The sequence below is a fragment of the Hemiscyllium ocellatum genome, chromosome 22 (genome assembly GCF_020745735.1).
Source record: "Hemiscyllium ocellatum isolate sHemOce1 chromosome 22, sHemOce1.pat.X.cur, whole genome shotgun sequence".
NCBI classification, from domain to species: Eukaryota; Metazoa; Chordata; class Chondrichthyes; order Orectolobiformes; family Hemiscylliidae; genus Hemiscyllium; species Hemiscyllium ocellatum.
The window spans coordinates 57,304,541-57,328,215 of NC_083422.1; the positions used below are offsets into that span (position 1 = coordinate 57,304,541).

General features: G+C 47.8%; 2 protein-coding genes across 2 annotated transcripts in view; one reads left to right on the top strand and one right to left on the bottom strand.

Annotated features, from left to right (window-relative positions):
• Positions 1 to 2,539: 2,539 nt before the first annotated feature.
• Positions 2,540 to 23,428, bottom strand: mrpl43 (mitochondrial ribosomal protein L43). Its single transcript, XM_060842269.1, has 3 exons — positions 23,282 to 23,428; positions 18,733 to 18,839; positions 2,540 to 2,951 (listed from the first exon to the last, which is right to left on the bottom strand). The coding sequence occupies exons 1-3, from the start codon at positions 23,410 to 23,412 to the stop codon at positions 2,719 to 2,721; spliced, it is 471 nt and encodes a 156-aa protein (XP_060698252.1). The 5' UTR covers positions 23,413 to 23,428; the 3' UTR covers positions 2,540 to 2,718.
• The window catches only part of twnk (twinkle mtDNA helicase), a 31,741-nt gene continuing 18,495 nt past the window's right edge, over positions 10,430 to 23,675 (top strand). Inside the window, exon 1 of the mRNA XM_060842258.1 lies at positions 10,430 to 10,482. The gene's annotated coding sequence lies outside the window, so the exon portion shown is untranslated. The remainder of the gene's footprint in view (positions 10,483 to 23,675) is intronic.

Below are 23,675 nucleotides of genomic sequence, written 5' to 3' on the forward strand. Positions count from 1 at the left end.
ACGTTTCAAGTACGGGCGACTCCATCAGAATATTCCAGGGATGCAAGTTCAAATCCCACCATGGCAGATGGTGAAACATAAGCTCAACTAAAATCTGGACTTTAAAAGCTACACCTACTGTAACCACTTACAGAAAAATCCATCTGGTTCCGTAATGTCCTTCAGGGAGGAAAATCCGATGTCCTTACCTGGTCTGACCTATACACCCACAGCAACGTGGCTGACTCTTAACTTCCCTCTGGAGCTGTATAGGGGTGGAGACAGTGGGGAATAAATGCTGGCCCTGGAGGTTCATTAGTTCATTGGAGGTGAGGTGCACACCTCCGTGAATGAGTTTTATAACTAACCATGGGTCAGGTGTTGTCTCTATCCTGCCCCAGAATCTGCGGGATTAGACCAGTCACTCCACACGGGGAGGGCAAATACACTGAGGCTCACCAGGAAACTGAGCACTCGCAGGAACAGAGGGGGTGAAGGGGGTGCGACAGTGTGGGTGAAGATGGGGGTGAGAATGGGGGTGAATGGTGGGGTGAGATTGGGATGGGCGAGGAGGGGGTGAGTTTGGGTGAGGATGGGGAACTACTGACAGATGTTCCAATCTCTCGGCCCACACCCCAATGCAATTTATTCTTCTTGCAAGTTCCTTGCCGTGTGTCATTGCCTCGGTTGACTTTTCTTGTCTGTCCTCATTTGCCTTGGGTGAGGTGGTGGTGAGCTGCCTCCTCACAGTTCCCGGGGCGTAGGGACTGTGCTGCTGTGCGAGTTCAGAATATTGACCGGCCTGGACAGAGTGGATGTTGGGAAGATGTTTCCATTGGTAGGAGAGACTAGGACCCAAGGGCACTGCCTTAGAGTAAAGGGAAGACCTTTTAGATGGCGATAAGGAGAAATTTCTTCAGCAGAGAGTGGGAAATTGCTAGAATTCATTACCACAGAAGGCTGTGGAGGCCAGGCCACTGAGTCTATTTAAACAGAGATAGACAAGTTCTTGATTGTCAAGCGGCTCAAAGGTTATGGGGAAAAATGGGATTGTAAAACCTATCAACCATGAATGAATGGTGGAGCTGAGCTGATGGGCCAAATGGCCTAACTTCAGCTCCTATGTCATACAGCCTTATGGTTTTGACCCAGTGACTGTGAAGGAACGGCGATATATTCCCAAATCAGGATGGTGAGTGGAGGGGAACTTGCAGTGATTTGATGTTCCCATGTATCTGCTGCTCTTATCCTTCTAGATGCTGTGGGTTTGGAAGGTTTTACTGAAAGATATCCACCTGGTTATGAGTCAACCACATTGCCACACTTAAATGTTTCCCACCCTCCAGGGATGAGAAACCGCAGTGATGCGGACCAGCTGATGAAGGGAGGACTGGGAAAAGGGAGCTGAGAGGAAATCTGATGGAGGTTTGCAAAATCTTGAACCGACTGGGCCGTGGAACCACAGAGAAACTGTTCCTACTTGTAAAAGGAACAACTACCAGAGGACCATAGATTGGAAATAATCAGCAACAGCAAAGTGAGACACAACGGGTAGTTGGGTCTGGAAGTGTGGTGCAGGTTGGTTCAACTGAGACATTCAAGAGGGACAATGGATGATTACTTGGATAGAAATACTGCCAGGATATTGAGAAGGGGGCGAAGCAGATTGGTCTAAGTTAATGATGCTCACTGAATGCGTTCATTCAGGCATTATGAGGGGCCGAATGGCCTCCTTCTGCACTCCAACAAATCAAAGATTCCTTCATGGTCATTGGTGAACTGGATAGGTTTTTATGGCAATCGACGGGTTATTATTCGACAAAGTTTTTCATTCCAGATTTTTACTTGAGTTGAATTTCACCATCTGCCACACTAGGGTTTGAACCCACATCCCCAGATACATTCACCTGGCCCACTGATATTACCATTACATCCAGGGCCTCCTGTATATGTTGCAGAGAATTGTCCTTTTCAACTGCACCAACCCTTACACTGGGTTCCTGGCCAAACAGCCATTCCTGATGTGAGCCCTAACCACGTGGAGAGCTATGTGACTGCATGCAGCATCACAGAACCAACCACATCCTGCAGTGTGGAGTAGTGGCTCATGTCCATTCCCTGACCTGCTTCAAGCTCAGCCACACCTGACCCTGTGGGGCTGAGAGACAGAGGCTATCTGTTCTCAGTCACAGCCAGGCTCCAGGACAATTCATTGATTTAGTAGTATCTGTCGATAGAAAGCAGAGTTAGTGTTTCACATCTCGTGACCCTTTTTAAGAAAACTCTCGAAACATTAATTGCTCCTCTCTCCACAGATGCTGCCAGACCTGCTGAACTTCTCCAGCAATTGGTTTTTGTTTCAGATTTCCACCATCCACAGTTCATAAGAACATTACAGCACAGTACAGGCCCTTCAGCCCTCGATGTTGTGCTGACTTGCCCATCTAACCTACACTATTCCATTATCACCCATATGTTTATCTAATGACTATTTAAATGCCCTTAAAGTTGGCGAGTCTACTGCTGTTGCTGGCAGTGTGTTCATTCTTTTAATTGAGACTGTATCGGATTTCCATGCCCACAGTTTGAGGCATACACACTCCTCCTGCCTCAAGTTATTTGTAACTCAATTCTTGACCACTCCATGTGCTGGCCCATTTAGTTTTATTTAAATAGAAAACAATCTGTTTGTTTTGTGCAGTCCATTCACCCAATACTGGGTAAGTCCTTGACTTTGCTTCAGAGTTTGCCCTCAGACCTTCCTTTAACCTGTTCAAAGTCGTGCACGTTCAGGACACTGGGTTTGTTAGTGAACGGGGTCCACTGACTCTGGATGCTTGGATTATCGGTGTGATAAGGTTTGCGAATACGGATGATATCCAGTCCTGACTGGCTGGCCAGTTTCTGAATGAGTTGGCCAACTTCCTCAGCTGTCTTCCTGTTCAGGGGCTCTTCCCTCACCGATCCATTCACTGCAACGAGAGAGAGAGCAGCAACAACACTTCCTTTAATTAATAAGAAGATGCCACAAAGTTATTGGTAAAATATGATGTTGCATTTCTGATCCCTAGGAACCCAGGGCCTAATTTTGTTTACGACTCATGGAGTATGTATCTCGCTGGCTAGACCAGCATTTATTGTCCATCCCTAATTACCCAGGGGGTAGTTAGGGATCACCTACATTGCTGTGGGTCTGGAGTCACGTGTAGGCCAGACCAGGGAAGGATGGCAGATTTCCTTCCCTGAAGGACATTAGTGACCCAGATGGGTTTATTTTATACACCCATTGACAGTGATCACAATTAGGGCAGCTCTCTGCTCCAGATTTTATTTGGAATTGAATTCAAATTCCACCATCTGCCAGGATGCGTTTCGAAGCCCATCTCCTGTTTGTTTGTCTTCAGAATCATTTGCAGCATCTGCAGACTAATTTTCTGAGGCCCATGGACCGCGACCCCCAGATACCCTGCACCTCAAGAGTTCTGTAACCTAGCTTCATTCGAATTATATTCTGTTTTTCTCATCTTCCTGCCAAAGTAGACATGTCCACATTGTACCCAACTAACAAACTCACTTAACCGTTTACACCCCTCTGCAGACTGTTAATATTCTCTTCACAGCAAACTCTCTGATCTATCTTTGTGTCATTAGTCAGTTTAGGAATTAAACATCTTACGCAGGTGAACTGATATAGACTGTAAACAGTCCAGTGCCCAGCATCCATCTGTAACATGCACATGTGCGCACGCGCACGCACACACACACACACACACACACACACACACAATCTGATTCCCAAGTTTCAGGGAAGGACCAACATTGTCCTCAATGTTTTTTATTGATATAAATCACACTGACCTTGCACACACCGTAACATACCAGTAACCTTGTCAGTTTGCGCACACGTTAAGATGTCATCTGATATCAATATTGGAATAAAGAAACATGTTGAAATTTGCTTTACACAAGCCAGACAAATCTCAAACAGCAATTCCCAGCTGTGTGCTGCTGCAGCTACACATTGGTTCGAACACGCTCTAATCAACACTCCCATCAAACGCTTCAGTCCCAATGAGTCACGGGCTCCGATTCCAGCTGCGGAAAAGTGTTTTCTTTTTCTGGGAAAAGGGTTGGGATTTGGATGCTTCGGGATTGGCCAGGAACAGCTTGGGACTCGTCAGAAATGAGCAGTCAGCACTGGGAGAATGAACCGGGGGATTGGGAATGCTGTTTGTGAAGTTGGCTCAGTGAGCTGATTCATAAGAATAGAATCCCTACAGTGTGAAAACAGGCCTTTCAGCCCAACAAGTCCATACCAACCATCTGAACAGTAACCCACTGAGACCCATTCCCTTCCCCTACTAACCTAGATTTACACCTGCCTAATGCACTGAACCTACACATCCCTGAACACTATGGGCAATTTAGCATAGCCAATCCACCCTAACCTGCACATCCCTGAACACTATGGGCAATTTAGCATGGCCAATCCACCCTAACCGGCACATCCCTGAACACTATGGGCAATTTAGCATAGCCAATCCACCCTAACCTGCACATCCCTGAACACTATGGGCAATTTAGCATGGCCAATCCACTCTAACCTGCACATCCCTGAACACTATGGGCAATTTAGCATGGCCAATCCACCCTAACCTGCACATCCCTGAACACTATGGGCAATTTAGCAAGGCAAATTTACCTAACCTGTACATCTCTGAACATTATGGGCAATTTAGTATGGCCAATTCACCCTAACCCATATATCCCTGAACACTATGGGCAATTTAGCATGTCCAATTCACCCAACCTGCACATCCCTGGACACTACAGCCAAACTGGAGGAGAAAGTGGGGGCTGCAAATGCTGAGATCAGAGTCAAAAAGTGTATTGCTGGAAAAGCACAGCAGGTCAGGCAGCATCCGAGGAGCAGAAGAATTGACATTTCGGGCGCAATCATTCCTAATGAAGAGCTCATGCTTGAAACATCGATTCTTCTGCTCCTTGGATGCTGCCTGACCTGCTGTGCTTTTCCAGCACCACATCTGACTATAGCCAATTCGCCCTGACATCTCCTTGTAATTGTGTATGTAGCACAGCCAATTCACCCTAACCTGCACACGTTTGGACTGTGGGAGGAAACCGGAGCTCCCAGAGGAAACTCGCGCAGACACAGAAGAACGTACAAACTCCACACAGTCACCCGAGGCTGGAATTGAACCCGGGTCCTAGGCGCTGTGAGGCAACAGCGCTAACTTTTAGCCACCATTCCTAACCCAAGCCAGGTGGGGAAGTCTTCAGGAAGACATTCATTCATAAATGGCCATCACAAGTACACAGCGAAAGAACAGACTCAGCCTGCCTGTTACTCTCTGATCACGGTTTCTGACTTGAGTTAGGCCACACCATGACACAGGAACAAGGGCGTGGTCTATATCCTGAAGACCATTCCCATAATCAGGGGGTCAGCAGGTTGTCTAACTCCCGAACGGGGAGGGTTGGAATGAAAGGAGAGGGGTCTACATTTCAACCAGCCCACAAATCAACCTCCCTTCATGACCCTTGACCTTAATGTCATCGGATTATCTGACAGCCTCCTTCGGTCTCTCTGCACCAGTCAGTCACACTGGCCTTACCCTTTCAAACATTAAATCAACCAGTAAATACCATGCTGCCGATCCCATCGGATATTTGCACACACGCTCAGCTCCTACTCGGAACACAACATCCAATCACAGATATTCGATGACCCTACAATTTCTGGGCGGGGTGGTCAGGGAAGGGTCAGGCAATACTGAAGCTTTTGTTGTAAAGCTACATTTGGGGTAAAGACAGTACCTTTAGATAGCATCTTTGGTAACTTCAGGGTGTCCTGAAGTGATTTGTTCAGCCAATGAAGTGCCTGGCTGTAACATTTCACCCCGAGCTGCCAAACTTACACATCGTTTTTATTTTACTCATTTCTGGGACATGGGTGTCACTGGCTGGGCTAACTCTTACTGTCCATCCCTAATTACCCAGGGGGCATTTTAGAGTCAACCACATTGCTGTGGGTCTGGAGTCACATGTAGGCCAGACCAGGGAAGGATGGCAGATTCCTTCCCTGAAGGACATTAGTGACCCAGATGGGGTTTTTACAATTGACAGGAATTACAATCAAACTAACTTTTTAGTGAATTCAGATTTTACTAACTGCCATGGTGGGACTTGAACTCTCGTTTCTCTTCCCAAGACATATTAGTCTGGACTTGAGGGCCAGAGACGTTACCATTGTAACACTGCCCCCATGACATTAACCGAGTGAGATGCACCAGGGTGATGTGATCATCTGAATGGCTGTATCTCTGACAGTGCGGCACCCCCTTGGTACTACACAGCAATGGGGGTAGACATCTTCCGGCCATGTCTCAAAACCAGGACTTCAATATGTTACGAGAGAGAGAGAGAGAGAGACTGAGAGGGAGAGAGAGAGAGACTGAGAGGGAGAGAGAGAGAGGGAGAGAAAGATGCATTACTCGAGCTGAAGAAAATAACAATAACAACCGATCCACAGAAGGCAACTGGGTGAGTGAGCGTTAAACTCAAAGGTTTGTAGTGAAATGTTGAGCGGATACTGTTTAACATCACAATAACCAGCACCTTGGAGTGCCGCAGTCTCTGTTATCCGGTACTCCCAGGGAGGCTTCCCCTTACAGTTCACATGGGCCACTTCACATTGGAATGGACACAGCCACCACTGCACCATCAGGTATCCAATTCAAAAACACCCTCTGCTTTTCAAAAGATACCAGGGAATTGGTTCCCCTTGATCAAGTGTTCGCTCCAGATGAAAGCTTGTGAAGAGCTGACAGGCTTTCTTGTTTACAGGCACACAGTGACAGTCCCATTTCCGCAGCCCACATGTTGTACTGTGTGTCAGGAGCAGGGAATGTGGGGAGAGACCCTGGGACACTGTGGGTTTGGGAGGGTCAGAGGGGAGGGGGCGGGGGCACAGCCCTCCCTGAAGCAGCAAATGGGGATGGTCTCACAGCTCCCCCCACACACTCTCCCCAATAAACCAAAGAGGGTGTAGAAGTTACATCTGCTCCCCTGTTACAGCAGGAGGAGATAGGCAGTATGATAATCGAGAGAAAGGCAAACCCTTTCATCAACACGTTTTTGGGCCGATGCAGCATTTAATAACTTTAAGTATATTTTTAATGTCCTCCACGTGGTTTGGCTACATACCAGCACTGACTGCAGGGGTAAAGGAAATGGGATTTGGGGGCTCGTCTGACTGTGCCATAGTGTACTGCACTGTCCTGAACACACTATCGCTAACATCGCAAGTCACCTGCAATAACATCGATTTCTTGTGGTACATGGAAGTCAGCATCTACAATATGGCATCAGTGACAGGGGCCCTTCAGCCCATCATCTCCATGCTGGTCAATCCTGTCAATACGAACCCCATTTCTCAGCCCTGGCTGAAGCACGTGATAGTGCTTAGAGTGTAAATCTAAACCTGCCTTCAACTTGATGTGGGGTTCTGCCTGTCCCTCCCTGACAGGCAGTGAGTTCCAGATCCCCACCAGGCTCTGGGGGGGACCAGGTTTCTCCTGAAACATCTTTCACTCAGGAGATGTGGGGTTCACTGTCTGAGGCCAGCCTGTCCTTGGTTGTCCCTCGAGAAGGTGGTGGCGAGGGGGGGGAAGCTACATCTTGAACCTACAGTCCATGTGCTGTGGGTTGACCGATGTCCTGAGGGAGGGAATGCCTGGAGTTTGACCCAGTGAAGGGACGGTGGTATATTTCCAAGTCGGGATGGCGAGGGGCTTGGAGGGGAACTTGCAGCAGCTCGAGAGAGTGAGAACATGGACATTATTTGCTGAAAGGTGGTCCTGATTGTTACGCTGTTCAGTTGGAAGATTCCTTTTTTAATTAGTTTTGTGTTAAGAAGCGAAGGGTCCCAACATAAAACTCAAGATCCTGATGTCTCAGTCCTGTCTGGTTTTTGACAACTGGGTCACAGAGGACACCTGCTGGCAATGTGGTGAAATTGCAATAGAATCCAGCCTCAAAACGTTCATTTGTATAGCACCTTTAGCCTCGTGAAACAACTCAAAGCACCTCATGAGAAAGATTTCATTTTTTATTCATTCAGCGGATGCGGGAGAGCATTACTGCCCAGCCCTAATTGCCCAGAGGGCAGTTAAGAGTCAGCCCCACTGCTGTAGATCTGGACTCACATGTAGGTCAGACTGGGTAAGGACGGTAAACATTCTACCTTAAAAAGGAAGCCAGCGAGCCAGTAATGACAGTTAGAGGTAACAAATAGACCAGCTTTTTAAAACGCCAGATTTTGTTTTTTTGCAAAGTCAAATTCAAAAGCCCCCCCACCTGCCAGTGTGGGATTGGAACCAGTGTGCTGTCAGAGCAAAGTTCTGTATTCCTGGTCCAGTCACAGCCCAAGGCTGGAGGAGGGGGTACAGCTGTAAGGTGGAAGGCAGAGGGTTCGGGGGAAAATTGAGAGGGAAACGTTCTTTTCAGCCAGAGGGTCAAGGGATGGAAGACAGTGCCGGGGGGAGGGGAGATGTGGTGGGAAACCTCACAACGTTTAAAGACTTGAATGAGCCACTTGCAACGTCATAAACATCGAAGGCACAGAAATGGGACTAGAGGAAACGGAGTGCAGCTTCAGCAGCACAGACCAGATGGGCCGAAGGGTCTCTGCCATATTGTATGCTTCTGTGAGCTGAGCATTTCATCACCACCTCACCAAATTATCGAACAGAATTTCCCACCCAAGGTGATATTGGGGGGTGGTGGGTGCGAACAAAGGGTTGATCAATGGGGGGGGGGGGGGAAGGGGGAGGGGGCTTCCTAACAGTGTCTCCTGGAGAGGGGGAGCAGGCTCTGTACAAATTGGTTTGACTGGTTCCTACATTCTGGTAGTGACACCACTCTGGGCTGTTCGGAGATTGAGAATGAAGTTTGATATCTCTCACACACACCCCCTCACCCCCACTCCTCCTCCTCCCCTCTCCCCCACGCCTCCCCACGCTAATGGGCTGTTTGATTCTTTCTGTGACACTGGGCCGTAGATGGCCCTGGGATTCAAAACCCGCTCCACGGGAAACCAGATCGCTCGGAATCAAACAGAAATCAGGAGCAAGAGTAGGCCATTCGGCCCTTCAAGCCGATCCCACCATTCAATAGGATCATGGCTGATCCAACAGTCCGCATGTCCACTTTCCTGCCCTCTCCCTGTAACCCCTGATTCCCGACTGATCAGAAATCTCTCTCAGCCCTAAATATACACAAGGACTCTAACCCCACAGCTCTCGGGGGCAAGGAGATCCCTGCAACCTCAGTATTCCATTCCCACTTTCTCCCACAGGGGCCGTGTCCAGCTCCCTCCTGAATATATCAAATGAACTGGCCCCAGCAGCTTCCTGTGGGAGAGAATTCCACAGGCTCACAGCTCTCCGCAGGAAGAGATTCTTGCTCATATCAGTCCTGAATGACCTACCACCTTATTCTTAAACTGTGTCCCCTTGTTCTGGACTTCTCGTACATCAGAAACACTCTCCCCACATCAACCTGTCCAGCCCCATCACGAGCTGACGTGTTTCTATGAAATTTCACCACTCCCCCAATTTTTCTAAATTCCAACGAGTAAAAGCCCAGTCGATCCAATTTTTCTTTGTACGTCATGACATAATCCAAGCATCGAAAGAGTGTTTTAACGTCACTGCATGATGACATGGGCGTGTTACTATAACTACAACCACACCTCTCTGCCAGAGATACTTCTGATCCAGATGTCAACAAATTTACAAAGGCTGGAATCATAGGATCTCCCCTCGAGCAGCAGAGTGGATCTATTATTAACCAAGACCCACCTTCTTTTATCTGGAACACAATAAAAATGTGAGTATAATACATTGTGTTTGTTTCCCATTATACGCTCCAGAGTCCAACCTTCAAATGTCACTCACTGATAAACCCGTCACACAAAGTATATGTACCCGTCATTGCTGCACTCAGCAACGGTTAAACTGCACATAAGGGAAAGGAAAAAGGCCACAGATGGGGTGGGGTGTGTGTGTGGGGTGTTTGTGTGTGCGTGGAGTGTGTGTGTGTGTGTGTGTGTGTGTGTGTGTGTGTGTGTGGAGTGTGGGGTGTGTGTGTGGGGTGTGTGTGTGGGGTGTGTGTGTGGGGTGTGTGTGTGGGGTGTGTGTGTGGGGTGTGTGTGTGGGGTGTGTGTGTGGGGTGTGTGTGTGGGGTGTGTGTGTGGGTGTGTAGTTTTGTTGGGACACAAACATAATTATTCATCAATTAACAAATTTAACTGGGTAAATTATTAATATTTATTTTTCATGAGCACCTACCTCTTGATCTCTCTCTCTCTCACACACACACAGACACAGACACACAAAGATGGTACTGAGGGCAAGCTGCAATGTTAGAGATGCTGTCTATTGGAGGAGACATTTAACTGAGCAGAGACTGAATCCTCAGGTGAGTGCAGTATTACAAAGGAGGAGCACGGAATGCCCTTTTCCCACGTCCTGGCCAATGTTTAACCCTCAAATAATGAGTCACAGATGTACAGCATGGAAATAGACCCTCAGGTACAACTCATTCATGCCAAACGGATAGTCTAAATTAATCTAGTACCACCTGCCAGCACCCGGCCCATATTCCTCCAAACCCTTCCTATTCATATACCCATCCAGATGCCTTTTAAATGTTGCAATTGTACCAGCCTCCACCACTTCCTCTGGCAGCTCATTCCACACACGTACCACCCTCTGCATGAAAAAGTTGCCCCTTAGGTCTCTTTTATATCTTTCCCCTCTCACCCTATGCCCTCTAGTTCTAGACGCCCCCACCCCAGAGAAATGACTTTGTCTATTTATCCTATCCATGCCCCTCATGATTTTATAAACCTCTAGAAGGCCACCCCTCAGCCTCCGATGCTCCAGGGAAAACAGCCCCGGCCTGTTCAGCCTCTCCCTGTAGCTCAAATCCTCCAACCCTGGCAACATCCTTGTAAATCTTTTCTGAAACTTTCTAGTTTCACAACATTCTTCCTGTAGCAGGGAGACCAGAATTGGAGGTGGTATTCCAATGTCCTGTACAGACACAGTATGATCTCTCAACCCCTGTACTCAATGCACTGGCCAATAAAGGAAAGCCTACCAAACACCTCCTTCACTGCCCTATCTACCTGTGACAGTGAAACTGTAATAGAGACAGGTTATCAGTGTGACAGTGTAACAGGGAGAGAGAGGTTAAGTGTGACAGTGAGACTAATGGGGAGAGACAGGTTAACAGTGTGACAGTGAGACTGTAACAGGGAGAGAGAGGTCAGCAGTGTGACAGTGAGACTAATGGGGAGAGACAGGTTAACAGTGTGACAGTGAGACCCCTCAGTGTGTAGACTTGTGGAAGTCACACAGCAGGATGGAGATTGTAACAGGAACCTCACAAGCTTTTGGAAGGACTGGGGGTGAACACTTGCAGTGTCACAACATTCAGGGCTATGGGCCTGATGTGGGGGAGTGGGAGTAGTTTGTATTGTTAGTGGGAAAGACTCACTTGACTTTAGGGCCCTCTTCGATATTGTATAATTCTAACTCAGTCTGATATAACAGAGCTTGAGATGGACTGTACTTCCTGAGCTTCAAGGAGGTTATACTGTGGGACCATGTCTTTCGATTTAATGAAAGGGGACTGGTTAGTTCCATTGGGGTGGAGCCTGGTGTGTGTCCCACAGTAACGCCAATGGTATGGAACCCATTCCCATTCCAACTGGGATTTGACTCAGATCCTGCCTCCTTACCCATCCCACACGGATGTGGAGCAGAGATCCTTAAGCGATCAAAATGCTTTTCTCTCTCACAGAGAGAGGGGAACACGCCAAAGGTTCATTGTGGATTGTGGCTAACTCAGTGTCATGTGACATAACCTGGTGTCTGCCTCACCGTAAACATAAGAACTAGGGGGAGGAGGCCATTCAGCCCCTCTAGCCTGCTCCGTCAGTTGATACTATCATAGCTGATCTCATCTCGACCCCAACTCCACTGTCCTGCCCACTCCCCATAGCCCTTCACCCTATTACTCATTAAAAACCTGTCTATTACTGGGCAGTGGGGATCCCCAGTGGAGGGCTCTCTACGCGGGAGTCCTCCCCCTCTCTCGTAGGGATTTGGGGTGGAGGGTGCTGGATGCAGCAGTCCCCTGCAACCGCAGATTGTGGTGGTTCACGGACTCCCAGCCCAACTGCTTGTTCTGTGGCGCGGTGGAGTCCGTGGACCATGTGTATATGGGGTGTGGGCGTCTGTACTCCCTTTCTGGTTTCCTCAGGAACCCACTTTTATGCTTTTGGTTGCACTTCAGTCCCACGCTCCTGATCTTCAGGCACCCGGTGCGGAGGAGGGAGGGCAGGTCTGAAGACCTCCTCGTGGGTCTGCTCCTGGGCCTGGCCAAACTGGCCATAAACAGGTCCAGGCAGCGGGCCGTGGAGGGGCTCGTGAGGGCTGACTGCCTGCCCCTCTTCCGCGGTTACGTTAGAGCCCGGGTGTCCTTGGAGAAGGAGCACGCGGTGTCCACCAACACCCTGGAGTTGTTCAGGGAGAGGTGGGCGCCGCAGGGAGTGGAGTGCATTATTTCCCCCCCGACTCCATTTTGATTAGATCCCTACCCCCAACCCCCCCCTCACCTTTTCAGCACTCAGAAACTGCTCTCTGAGAGGGGCTCTGCTTGTCATTGGCCACTCAGGTGTTTCCTGTCTTCTGGTGGTAGAATATAAGTAAAGATTTATGCCACTTGTTGTTCATTCAGTGTGTGGGGGGGAAACCCCTGTCCAGCTCCTTCTTGAATCTACTCAATTTCCCAGCATGCACCTCACTCTGGGGCAGAGAATTCCACAGATCCATGACCTTTCCAGGGAAGTAATTCCTCTTTGTCTTTGTTTTAAATCTGACCCCCCCCTTATCCTAAAACGGTGACCTCCTGTTCCAGATTGCCTCACGAGGAACCATCCTCTCTACCTCCAATCCCCTTTAGCATCTTACACACCTTAATTCCATCTCCTTTCATTCTTCTAACCTCGACAGATTATCGGCCTAAACTGTTCAATGTCTCTTCATAAAACGAACCCCTCAACCCTGGACAGTCTCCAATACAATTTCGCCCTTCTCCAAGAAAGAGATACTGTCCTGTACACAATACTCCAGGTACATTCTCACTAACACCTTGTACAGTTACAACACTTCCCTCCACCAACAAATGCCAATGTTCCGTTTGCCTTTCCTTATGACCTGCTGAATCTAGAATCATAGAATCCCTACAGTGTGGAAACAGACCATTCGGCCCATTGAGACCACACCAACCCTTTGGAGAGCATCCCACCAAGGAAGGCCCACTCCATTCCTGTAACCCTGCATTTCCCACGGCTGACCTGCACATTTTCGGACTGTGGGAGGAAACCAGAGCATGCAGAGGAAACCCACGCAGACACGGGGAGAATGTGCAAACTCCACACAGACAGTCGCCGGAGGATGGAATCGAACCCGGGTCCCTGGCGCTGTGAGGCAGCAGTGCTAACCACTGAGCCACAGGGATGCACAAATTTTCTGGATTTAGCACTCCAACATTGCTCTCCATTTCGATAATAAGTTGTCTTTTTATTCCTCCGACCATAACAGACAACCCCACACTTACCCACATTAAACCCCACCTGTCACATACTGGCCCATTCACCTCACTATCCATATCCACGTGTACATGTGTTATCTGACTGTTACATTGAGAGTGCTCTGACAGAGGGGAGGCTAGGCAACGTACTGATGCTTGGGAAAATTACAGAGTCGAAAATGACCGCCCACAGTCCCAGAGGAGTGGCATTGATAGCAAATGGTGAGCAGGGTGAATGGAGGAGGCTGGAGCATGATGCAGGGAGGACAGGCACACAGATTTATGGTCGCGTGGGTGATAAACACCCAGAATAGCCTGGGTGGGTCCCACTGCAGTTCAATGTCTACAGACTGTTTCAAGTGTTGCCACTGAACAACCTTTAGGTTTGGGTTGCCACCTTGTGGTCAAAGGCTGCATGACACTGGAGGAGAATCAAAATATTCTTGACATTTAATGGGATAGAATTTACGTCCTGTATACACACAAAGTGGACGTGACCAAGTTCAATCATTGGCCAATCCCTGCTGTTTCTTTCTCCCTTCTTCACCTGCTCAACGTGGCCACTAAGCTCTGGAATCCAGTTGACAAACAATAGCCAACTACCAACATGGAAAATAGAGTAGGCCATTCAGCCCTTCAAATCTGCCCTGCCATTCAATATGATCCTGGTTGATCATCCAACTCAGTCCCCTGTTCCTGCTTTCTCCCCATACCCTTTGATCCCTTCATCATTAAGAACTGTATCTAACTCCTTCCTGGAAACATTCAATGTTTTGGCCTCAATCACGTTCTGTGGTGGAGAATTCCACAGGTTCCCCACTCTCTGGGTGAAGACATTTCTCATCTCAATCCCAAATGGTCAAACCTGGATCCTTAGTCTGTGACCCCTGGCCCTGGACTCCCTTCACAATAATATGACCCTTCAGCCCATCGGGTCTGTGTCAACCCAGATCAAGAGTTCAACAGCGAGTTTACAACATGGGCTCGGAGGGGGCAACCTCTCCACAGGAGGATTCTTGACTATGTTCAGAATCCGAGTCATAGGGGTCTACAACACAGGAAAACGCCCTTCAGCCCACGGAGTCAGTGTCTAATTATTCTATTCAAATCCTAATGCTGATGGAGGAGAATACCTGGTAAACATAATTGTCCTTTAGATATCACCAGGAACCCTCTACCAGTAAATTCAAATTTCTCATTCATTCATGGGGACATGGGCATCACTGGCTGGGCCCACCATTTATTGCCCGTCCCTAGTTGCCCCTTGAGAAGGTGGGGGTGAGCTGTCTTCTTGATCACTACTGCCCATGTGCTGTGGGTTGACCCACAATGTCCTTAGGGAAGCAATTCCAGTGACAGTGAAGGGACGGCAATATGTTTCCAAGTCAGAATGGTGAGTGGCTCGGAGGGGAACTTACAGGGGGTGGTGTTCCCATGTATCTGCTGCCCTTGTCCTTCTAGATGGAAGTGGTTGTGGGTTTGGAAGGTGCTGTCTCAAGGATCTTTGGTGAATTTCTGCAGGGCATCTTGTAGATGGTACACACTGCTGTTACTGAGTGTTGGTGGTGGAGGGAGGGGATATTGTGCCTATCAAGTGGCTACATTGTCTTGGATGACGCCAAACTTCTTGAGTATTGTTGGAGCTGCCCCCATTCAGGCAAGTGGGGAGTATTCCATCACACTCCGGACTTGAGCCTTGTAGATGGTGGGCAGGCCTTGGGGAGTCAGGAGGGGAGTTACCTGATGCAGTAATCCTAGTAGCCGCTGTGTCTATGTGATGAGTCCAACTGTTTGATGTTTTTGTCGTTGATCTGCTTTGATATCATGTTCCATGGGTTTTTATGGGATTATAGTCAGAGGGTGGCCATTTGGCCTATTGTGCCTGTACTGCCCCTTTGACCAGTGCAATCAAATCCAATTCTCCAGACCAGTCTGTAAAGCTTTCCCTTTTGTGATGATTAACACAAAGTTCCGAATGAAAGTGGTTGTTGAATTTGTTGCTGGCCTGTCAGGCTCTGACTTCCAGATAGTCATCATTCAGGAAGCAAAGAACAGAAAACTCCCTCCCCATTTCCCCCTCCCCCAACATCAAAGTGCTTGCTCACCAGCAAGTTTTATTTTAAATGTTCAATTTACAGCCCTTTATAAAAAAAACTTAAAATTCTCCTTTAATTATTTTGTCTTCACTTATGTATTTTGCTTTTAAGGATTTGTTTTGATAATTTTACAACTCCAAGTTATTTCAGTCAAAGATTGTTGAACGTTTAACTTACTCCTTTATTGTTCTAGTTTAAATTAAGAAAGATTTTAGTGTTAACTATTACCTTAATTCTTTATTTTTCTACTTAGTCTATGAAGTAATGCTTAACATTTTAATTCGGTATCTCTGATACTTTGTATCCAGATACCTTTGTATCTAAGATGGAATCTGTGTCAAGCCATTATCCACTTTTCACTGTACTTGTGACAATAAAATATAAATCTCAACATTTCACTGCTACCACTCATGCTCAACGAATGCTGTCCACGTTGTTACTGAGCTTCAGTCTGTGCCCTCTGACAGTCCACCCAAATTCCCCTGCTAACAAACGCACACGTCCATCCTGCAGATGCTACCTATGGGGCCCATGATGAGAGACTCCTCTTCACAGAGCTGGTCAGGAATCTCACCCTCTCTACCTGTCCTCTCCAGGCTGTTGGAATGATCGATCTCACCACCTCGCTTGGCCATCGACTCCTGGAACTGGACTGGAAACCCGAGTCACAGAGATGTACAGTACAGAGAGAGACGCTTTAGTCTAACACATCCATACCCACCAGATATCCCAACCTAATCGAGTCCCATTTGCCAGCACCAGGCCCATATCCCTCCAAACTCTTCCTATTCATATACCCATCCAGATGTCTTTTAAATGTTCTAATTGTACCAGCCTCCACCATTTCCTCTGGCAGCTCATTCCATACATGCACCACCCTCTGGGTGAAAATGTTGCTCCTTAGGTCCCTTTTATATCTTCCCCTCTCACCCTAAACCTATGGCCTCCAGTTCTGGACTTCCCCACCCTACTGAAAAAAAAACTGTCTATTTACCCTATCCATGCCCCTCATGATTTTATAAATCTCTATAAGGTCACCCCTCAGCATCCAACACTCTAGCCCCAGACTATTCAGCCTCTCCCCATAGCTCAAACCCTCCAACCCTGACAACATAGAACATTACAGCGCAGTACAGGCCCTTCGGCCCTCGATGTTGCGCCGCCCTGTCATACCAATCTGAAGCCCATCCCACCTACACTATTCCATGTACGTCCATATGCCTGTCCAATGACGACTTAAATGCACTTAAACTTGGCGAATCTACTACCGTTGCAGGCAAAGCATTCCATACCCTTACTACTCTCTGAGTAACGAAACTACCTCTGACATCTGTCTTATACCTATCTCCCCTCACTTTAAAATTGTGTCCCCTCGTGTTTGCCGTTCCCATACTTGGAAAAAGGCTCTCCCTGTCCACCCTATCTAACCCTCTGATTATCCTGTATGTCTCTATTAAGTTACCTCTCAACCTTCTTCCCTCTAACAAGAACTGTCTGAAGGCTCTCAGCCTTTCCTCATAAGACCTTCCCTCCATACCAGGCAACATCCTAGTAAATCTCCTCTGCACCCTCTCCAAAGCTTCCACATCCTTCTTATAATGCGGTGACCAGAACTGTACACAATACTCCATGTGTGGCCGTACCAGAGCTTTGTACAGCTGCAGCATAACCTCCTGGTTCCGGAACTTGATCCCTCTATTAATAAAGGCCAAAACACTGTATGCCTTCTTAATAACCCTGTCAATCTGGGTGGCAACTTTCAGGGATCTGTGTACATGGACACTGAGATCTCTCTGCTCATCTGCGCTCCCAAGAATCCTACCATTAGCCCAGTACTTTGCATTCCGATTACTCCTTCCAAAGTGTATCACCTCACACTTGTCCACATTAAACTCCATTTGCCACCTCTCAGCCCAGCTCTGCATCCTATCAATGTCCTTGTCCTTTCGAGTTTGGTGCTTCAAAGGCCCCCCCACTGCTCCTGTAACAACAAACAGACTTTATACACAGAGACAGTGACTAACACTGGAGTACAGAGGGGGGCATTATCTACCCATGGCCAGTAGCTGCCCTTAACAGAGAATGAGTTGGCAAGAAGCAGTGACACTAAAAGTAGATTGTCACAATTGGCCAAGGGGAAAAAATTCTTGTTGGTTTTGTTGTCCTGAAGAACAAGTCAGTACTGGGACCAAGACCGATATCTTAGCTTCATCTTGTCACAATCTTCAGGAAGATTTCCAAGCTAGGAATGCGGCGGCAAGTAACTCACCTCCTGTCTCCCCAAAGCCTGCCCACCATCTACACGGCACAAGTCCGGAGTGTGATGGAATACTCCTCACATCCCTGGATGAGTGCAGCCCCAACAACACTCAGGAAGCTTGACACCATCCAGGGACAAAGCAGCCTCCACTTGACTGGCACCACATCCACAAACACCCACTCCCTCCCCCATCGATGCTCAGTAGCAGCAGTGTGTACCATCTACACGGTGCACTGCAGAAATTCACCAAAGCTCCTCAGACAGCACCTTCCAAACCCACAATCACTTCCATCCAGAAAGACCAGGGCAGCAGATACATGGGAACACCACCCCCTGCAAGTTCCCCTCCAAGCCCCTCACCTTTCCACATTGGAAATATGTGGCTGTTCCTTCACTGTCACTGGGTCAGAATCCTGGAATTCCCTCCCTAAGGGCATTGTGGGTCTACCCACAGCACACAGACTGCAGCGGTTTAAGAAGGCAGTTCACCCCCACCTTCTCAAGGGGCAACTAGGGACGGGGCGATAAATACTGGGCCCAGCCAGTGATGCCCCACGAGTGAACGAAAAGGATGCAGTCAAACAACTGGAGGATTGGACAGGAAAGTGGACAGGACAAATCTGGGGGAGAAGGACATTCCTCCACCACTTCCTGGACAGAACTTGCTATCTGGGATTTCCTGGGAATGCGAAGAGCGTTCCTGATACTCACGGTATTCCCCAACCAGCTTCGGAACGTTACATCGTTTCGCTGTGACATACACCACCACGCCAGGATTCTGCTTTGCAAAATCCACCACACCTTCTTCAATAAACTCTCTGCAGAGATGAGGGAACATCACACAGAGATACGTCAGATAAATACAATCAGTACATTCATCCACCATGTTAAAGCTAGTCCTCCTCTCACACTAGCCCACTGTAGCTGCAATGTGTAGCATCTATAAGAGCCCTTGCAGCACCCTCCAAATCTATGACCGAAATCAGCGTGGACAAGGGCAGCAGATACACAGGAACACCACCCCCTGCAAGTTCCCCTCCACTCACCATCCTAACTTGGAAATATATCGCCATTCCTTCAGGTCGCTGGGTCAAGATCCTGGAACTGACTGCCAGTGTATTTACTCTGCAGATGCAACTGGCAATGGGCAGTAAATGTTGGTCCAGCCAGTGATACCCACATCCCAAGGATGAATGGAAAAAAAAACATGAACTGCAGAGGTTTAAGAAGCTCCTATATAGAGGGGGTTAATTTAGAATGGAATGAGGAGACATTTCTTCAGCCTGAGAGTGGTGGGCCTGTGGGATTCATTACCACAGAGTGCAGTGGAGGCCGGGACGTTAAATGACCTCAAGGCAGAGATTGATAAATTCTTATTCTCGCAAGGAATTAAGGGATACGGGGAGAGTGCGGGTAAGTGGCGGTGAACTGCCCCTCAGCCATGATTGAATGGCGGAGTGGACTCGATGGGCCAAATGGCCTTACTTCCACTCCTATGTCTTATGCTCTTATTGAATGGTGGAACAGACTCGATGGGCTGAATGGCCCACTTCTGCTCCAATGTCTTATGGTCTTAAGGCAACTCAACACCACCTTCTGATTGGGCAAGTTAAGCTTGGGCGACAAATGCTAGCCCGGCCAGTGATTCTCTGATTACCTCTCAGGCAATATGCTGCTCCCTCAGCCTACTGTCATTGCTGTATGGGTCTGAGCTGATAGCACAAACCATTGGGACAGAAAGTAACTCAGCCCAGAGTCCCTAGGCCCCCCTGAGACTGGTGTGTAGCAGCTGCACTAAACCTTGACAGAGACTGAGCAATTGAAATACTAAACACAGTGAGACCATAAGAAATGGGAACAAGAGTGGGCCATTCAGCCCATCAAGTGCAGTATTCAATCAGATCATGGCTGGTCCATCACTTTGTTCCAAACCTATCCTAAAGGAAAGACAGAACTGTGCTTTTTGGCAAGCTCTTTAATGGGCCAAAACGATAGAATCCCAACAGAGCAGATTGAGGCCACTTGGCCCATCGGGTCTAAACCAACCCTCCAAACAGCATCCCAACCAGAGCCATTCCTTCACCATAGCCCCTGCATTCCATGGCTAATCCACCTAGCCTGCACATCCCTGGGCACAATGGGACAATTCCCCATCATTCCCTTCTCACCCAAAACCTAGTTCCAGATGGCCCCACTCCAGGGAAAAGACCTCATCTGTTTACCCTATCTATAAAGGTCACCCCTCAGCCTCCGACGCTCCAGGGAAAATAGCCCGAGTCTATTCAGTCTCTCCCTGTAGCTCAAACCCTCCAAACCTGGCAACATCCTTGTAAATCTTTTCTGAACCCTTTCAAGTTTCATAACATCCTTCCTATAGCAGGGAGACCAGAATTGCACACAGTATTCCAAAAATAGCCAACTAATGTCCTATACAGCCACCACATGACCTCCTGACTCCTGTCTGTGCAGACTCAATGGGCCGAAGGGCCTTCTCTGTACTGTAGGATTCTTTGGATAGTGTCTGGGTGACTGAATCAGAACCTTACAGTACTTACAGACAAACTTTTAAATAATATTTTCGTTAAGAAAATCTATTAGCCACGAATGGCTGATAATGTAAGATCCCGAGAATGTAATTCACTGACTATTAAATGTCCCTGTGTGAAGCCGTGGAATATCACACCTGTAGAGTGCCATAGAATCTTCAAACAGTGAGACTGTGATCTCCTGCAGCTACAGATAATCAAGGGCTGACCGTTCCTCTCTCAGCAAAAACCTTCCATTCTCCATGGATTATATCCCAAAGTGCAGACAAGTTAGGTATTTTACCCTTGTAGGAATGTGTAGAAAACAGGGTGAGAAACCAAAAGCGAGTCTGTATGTGCATTATTGGAGCTGATGTACGAGTGTGAACTATTGTGCTGTGAAGATCACTCTTGGTAAAGTGATATGGGAGATCCCTAGCCATGATGGAAGTCACGGTGCTCCCACTTTGGAATCATAGATTCCCTACAGTGTGGAAACAGCCCCTTCTGCCCCCAACAAGTCCACATTGACCCTCCGAACAGTAACCCACCCAGACCCATTAGGAGAAAGTGAAGACTGCAGATGCTGGAGATCAGAGTCAAGAGGGTGTTGCTGGAAAAGCGCAGCAGTCAGGCAGCATCTGATGAAGGGTTTATGGGTGAAACGTCTATTCTCCTGCTCCTCAGATCCTGTCTGGCCTGCTGTGCTTTTCTAGCACCACCCTCTCGACCCAGACCCTTTCCCCTCCCCAATTACTCCTCATTTACCCCTGACTGATGCACCTAACCTACGCATCCCTGAACACTATGGGGCAATTTAGCATGGCCCATTTCCTGTTCCTTGGATGCTGCCTGACCTGCTGCGCTTTTCCAGCAACACATTTTCAGCAATTTAGCGTGGCCAATCCACCCTGACCTGCACATCTTTGGACTGTGGGAGGAAACTGGAGCACCCTGAGGAAACAAACGCAGACACGGGGAGAACGTGCAAACTCCACACAGACAGTCACCTGAGGCTGGAATTGAACCCAGGTCCCTAGCGCCGTGAGGAAGAAGCGCTGACCACTGAGCCACCATGCCGCCCTCAAAGAGATGTACAGTGGAAAAAGAAATCTTAGCAGAGGCACCCATATCCTGTGAATGATTCTGTTAAACTAAATCACCTCTCCTTCCCATCCCTCAGTCCCAAAGGGAAACACTGGAGAATGTTGCAAAGTGCAACCATCAGCACTCCTCCCTCTCGGATGTATCTATCCCCTATCTACATCTTCGGTTGCACCTTTTCCTGCTCGATGGCTTTGGGGGGGTTGGGGGTGGGGGTGGGTGGGGTTCACTCTGATGGTGATCCCTCAAAACAAATCGCTTTTAACGGGTTAGTGTTGAGAGAAGAAAGAAGTTGGGGAAGAGGGGAGTGTGAAAGAAAGAAGGGGCTAGAAACTTGAAAGGGTTCAGAAAAGACTTACAGGGACGTTGCCAGGGTTGGAGGATCTGAGCTACAGGGAGAGGCTGAACAGGCTGGGGCTGTTTTCCCTGGAGCGTCAGAGGCTGAGGGGTGACCTTATAGAGGCTTACAAAACCAGGAGGGGCATTGTTTGGAGATGCCGGTGTTGGACTGAGATGGACAAAGTTAAAAATCACACAACACCAGGTTATAGTCCAACAGGTTTATTTGGAAGCACTAGCTTTTGCTCCTTCATCAGGTGGTTGTGAAGGATAAGATTGTAAGAGAAAATTTATAGCAAAAGTTAAGTGAGATGTAACTAAAATTACATATTAAAAAAAGACCTGGATTGTTTGTTAAGTCTCTCCTCTCACAGACTTATACCCCTTTACACACACACACACACACACACTCTCTCACAGACACCCATAACCACATACCCCCAGACACACATATAAGTCTATGGGGTGAGTTTGTACTTGCTGAATTACATTTTACTTTGCTCAAAAACTGCATGAATCCAGGTCAGATTCTGTAAACCTGTTTTTTAGATTAGAATCACTCTGAACATTGTGGCACAGACAGCCGCACACAGGGAAGCTCACACCTTCAATGCATTATCTGGACCGACATGACACCAATTGTTAAAGTTTTCACTGGAGAATGTAACTTTTAAAAAAGTTCTGCGATTTACATATGAAAGAACTGAAACCAACATGGTAATTCTACCAGATGAGAGACTTAGCAAACAATCAAGGTCTTTTTCAATATATCAGTTCAGTTACATTACACTGGAAACTTTTGCTGTAAAGTCTGTGTCTTATGATTTTATACTCCACAACCACTCGTGCTTCCAATTAAACCTATTGGACTATAATCTGGTGGTGTGTGACTTTTAACTATGAGGGGCATGGATAGGTTAATTAGCCAAAGTTTCTTCCCTGGGGTGGGGGGAGTCCAGAACTACAGGCCATACGTTTAGGGTGAGAGGGGAAATATATGAAAGAGACGTAAGAGGCAACTTTTTCACACAGAGGGTGATACGTGTATGGAATGAGCTGCCAGAGGAAGTGGAGGCTGGTACAATTGCAACATTTAAGAGGCATTTGGATGGGTATATGAATAGGAAGGGTTTGGAGGGATATGGACTGGATGGTGGCAAATGGGACTAGATTAATGCAGGATATCTGGTCGGCATGGACGAGTTGGACTGAAGGGATCTGTTTTTATGTTGTATATCTCTGTGACTCTAGCGAAAGGGGAGTGGGAAGAATGAGATAACATTCGCACTAACCTGACCCCTTTGCTGCTAGGGGCATCTTTACTGAAGACAAGAGTGATTCTCTTCAGTTGGCAGATATACCTGCCCACTCCATTCTGCAAGACACTCTGCAGAAAGCGACTAGCACTCCCTCTGGCCGTCATACCGCCCTCTCCCTCCAATGCCACAGGAAGCAATTACATGATGCACCACTCAAACTCCTCCGGCAGCAATGCTGTTCCTCGCTTTCGGTGCGGGTGGGCCCACTGATAAAGGTGCACACTCGGGAGAGGAAATAAAAACAAACTACCCTTATAACGTCGGGAAAGAGATTGTGCATTGCAACGCAGTTTTTTTTTAAAAAAAGAAAATGCAAAATGACAGAAGTGGGGCGTGCGGGGGGGAGAGGAGTGCTGAATATTGCAAA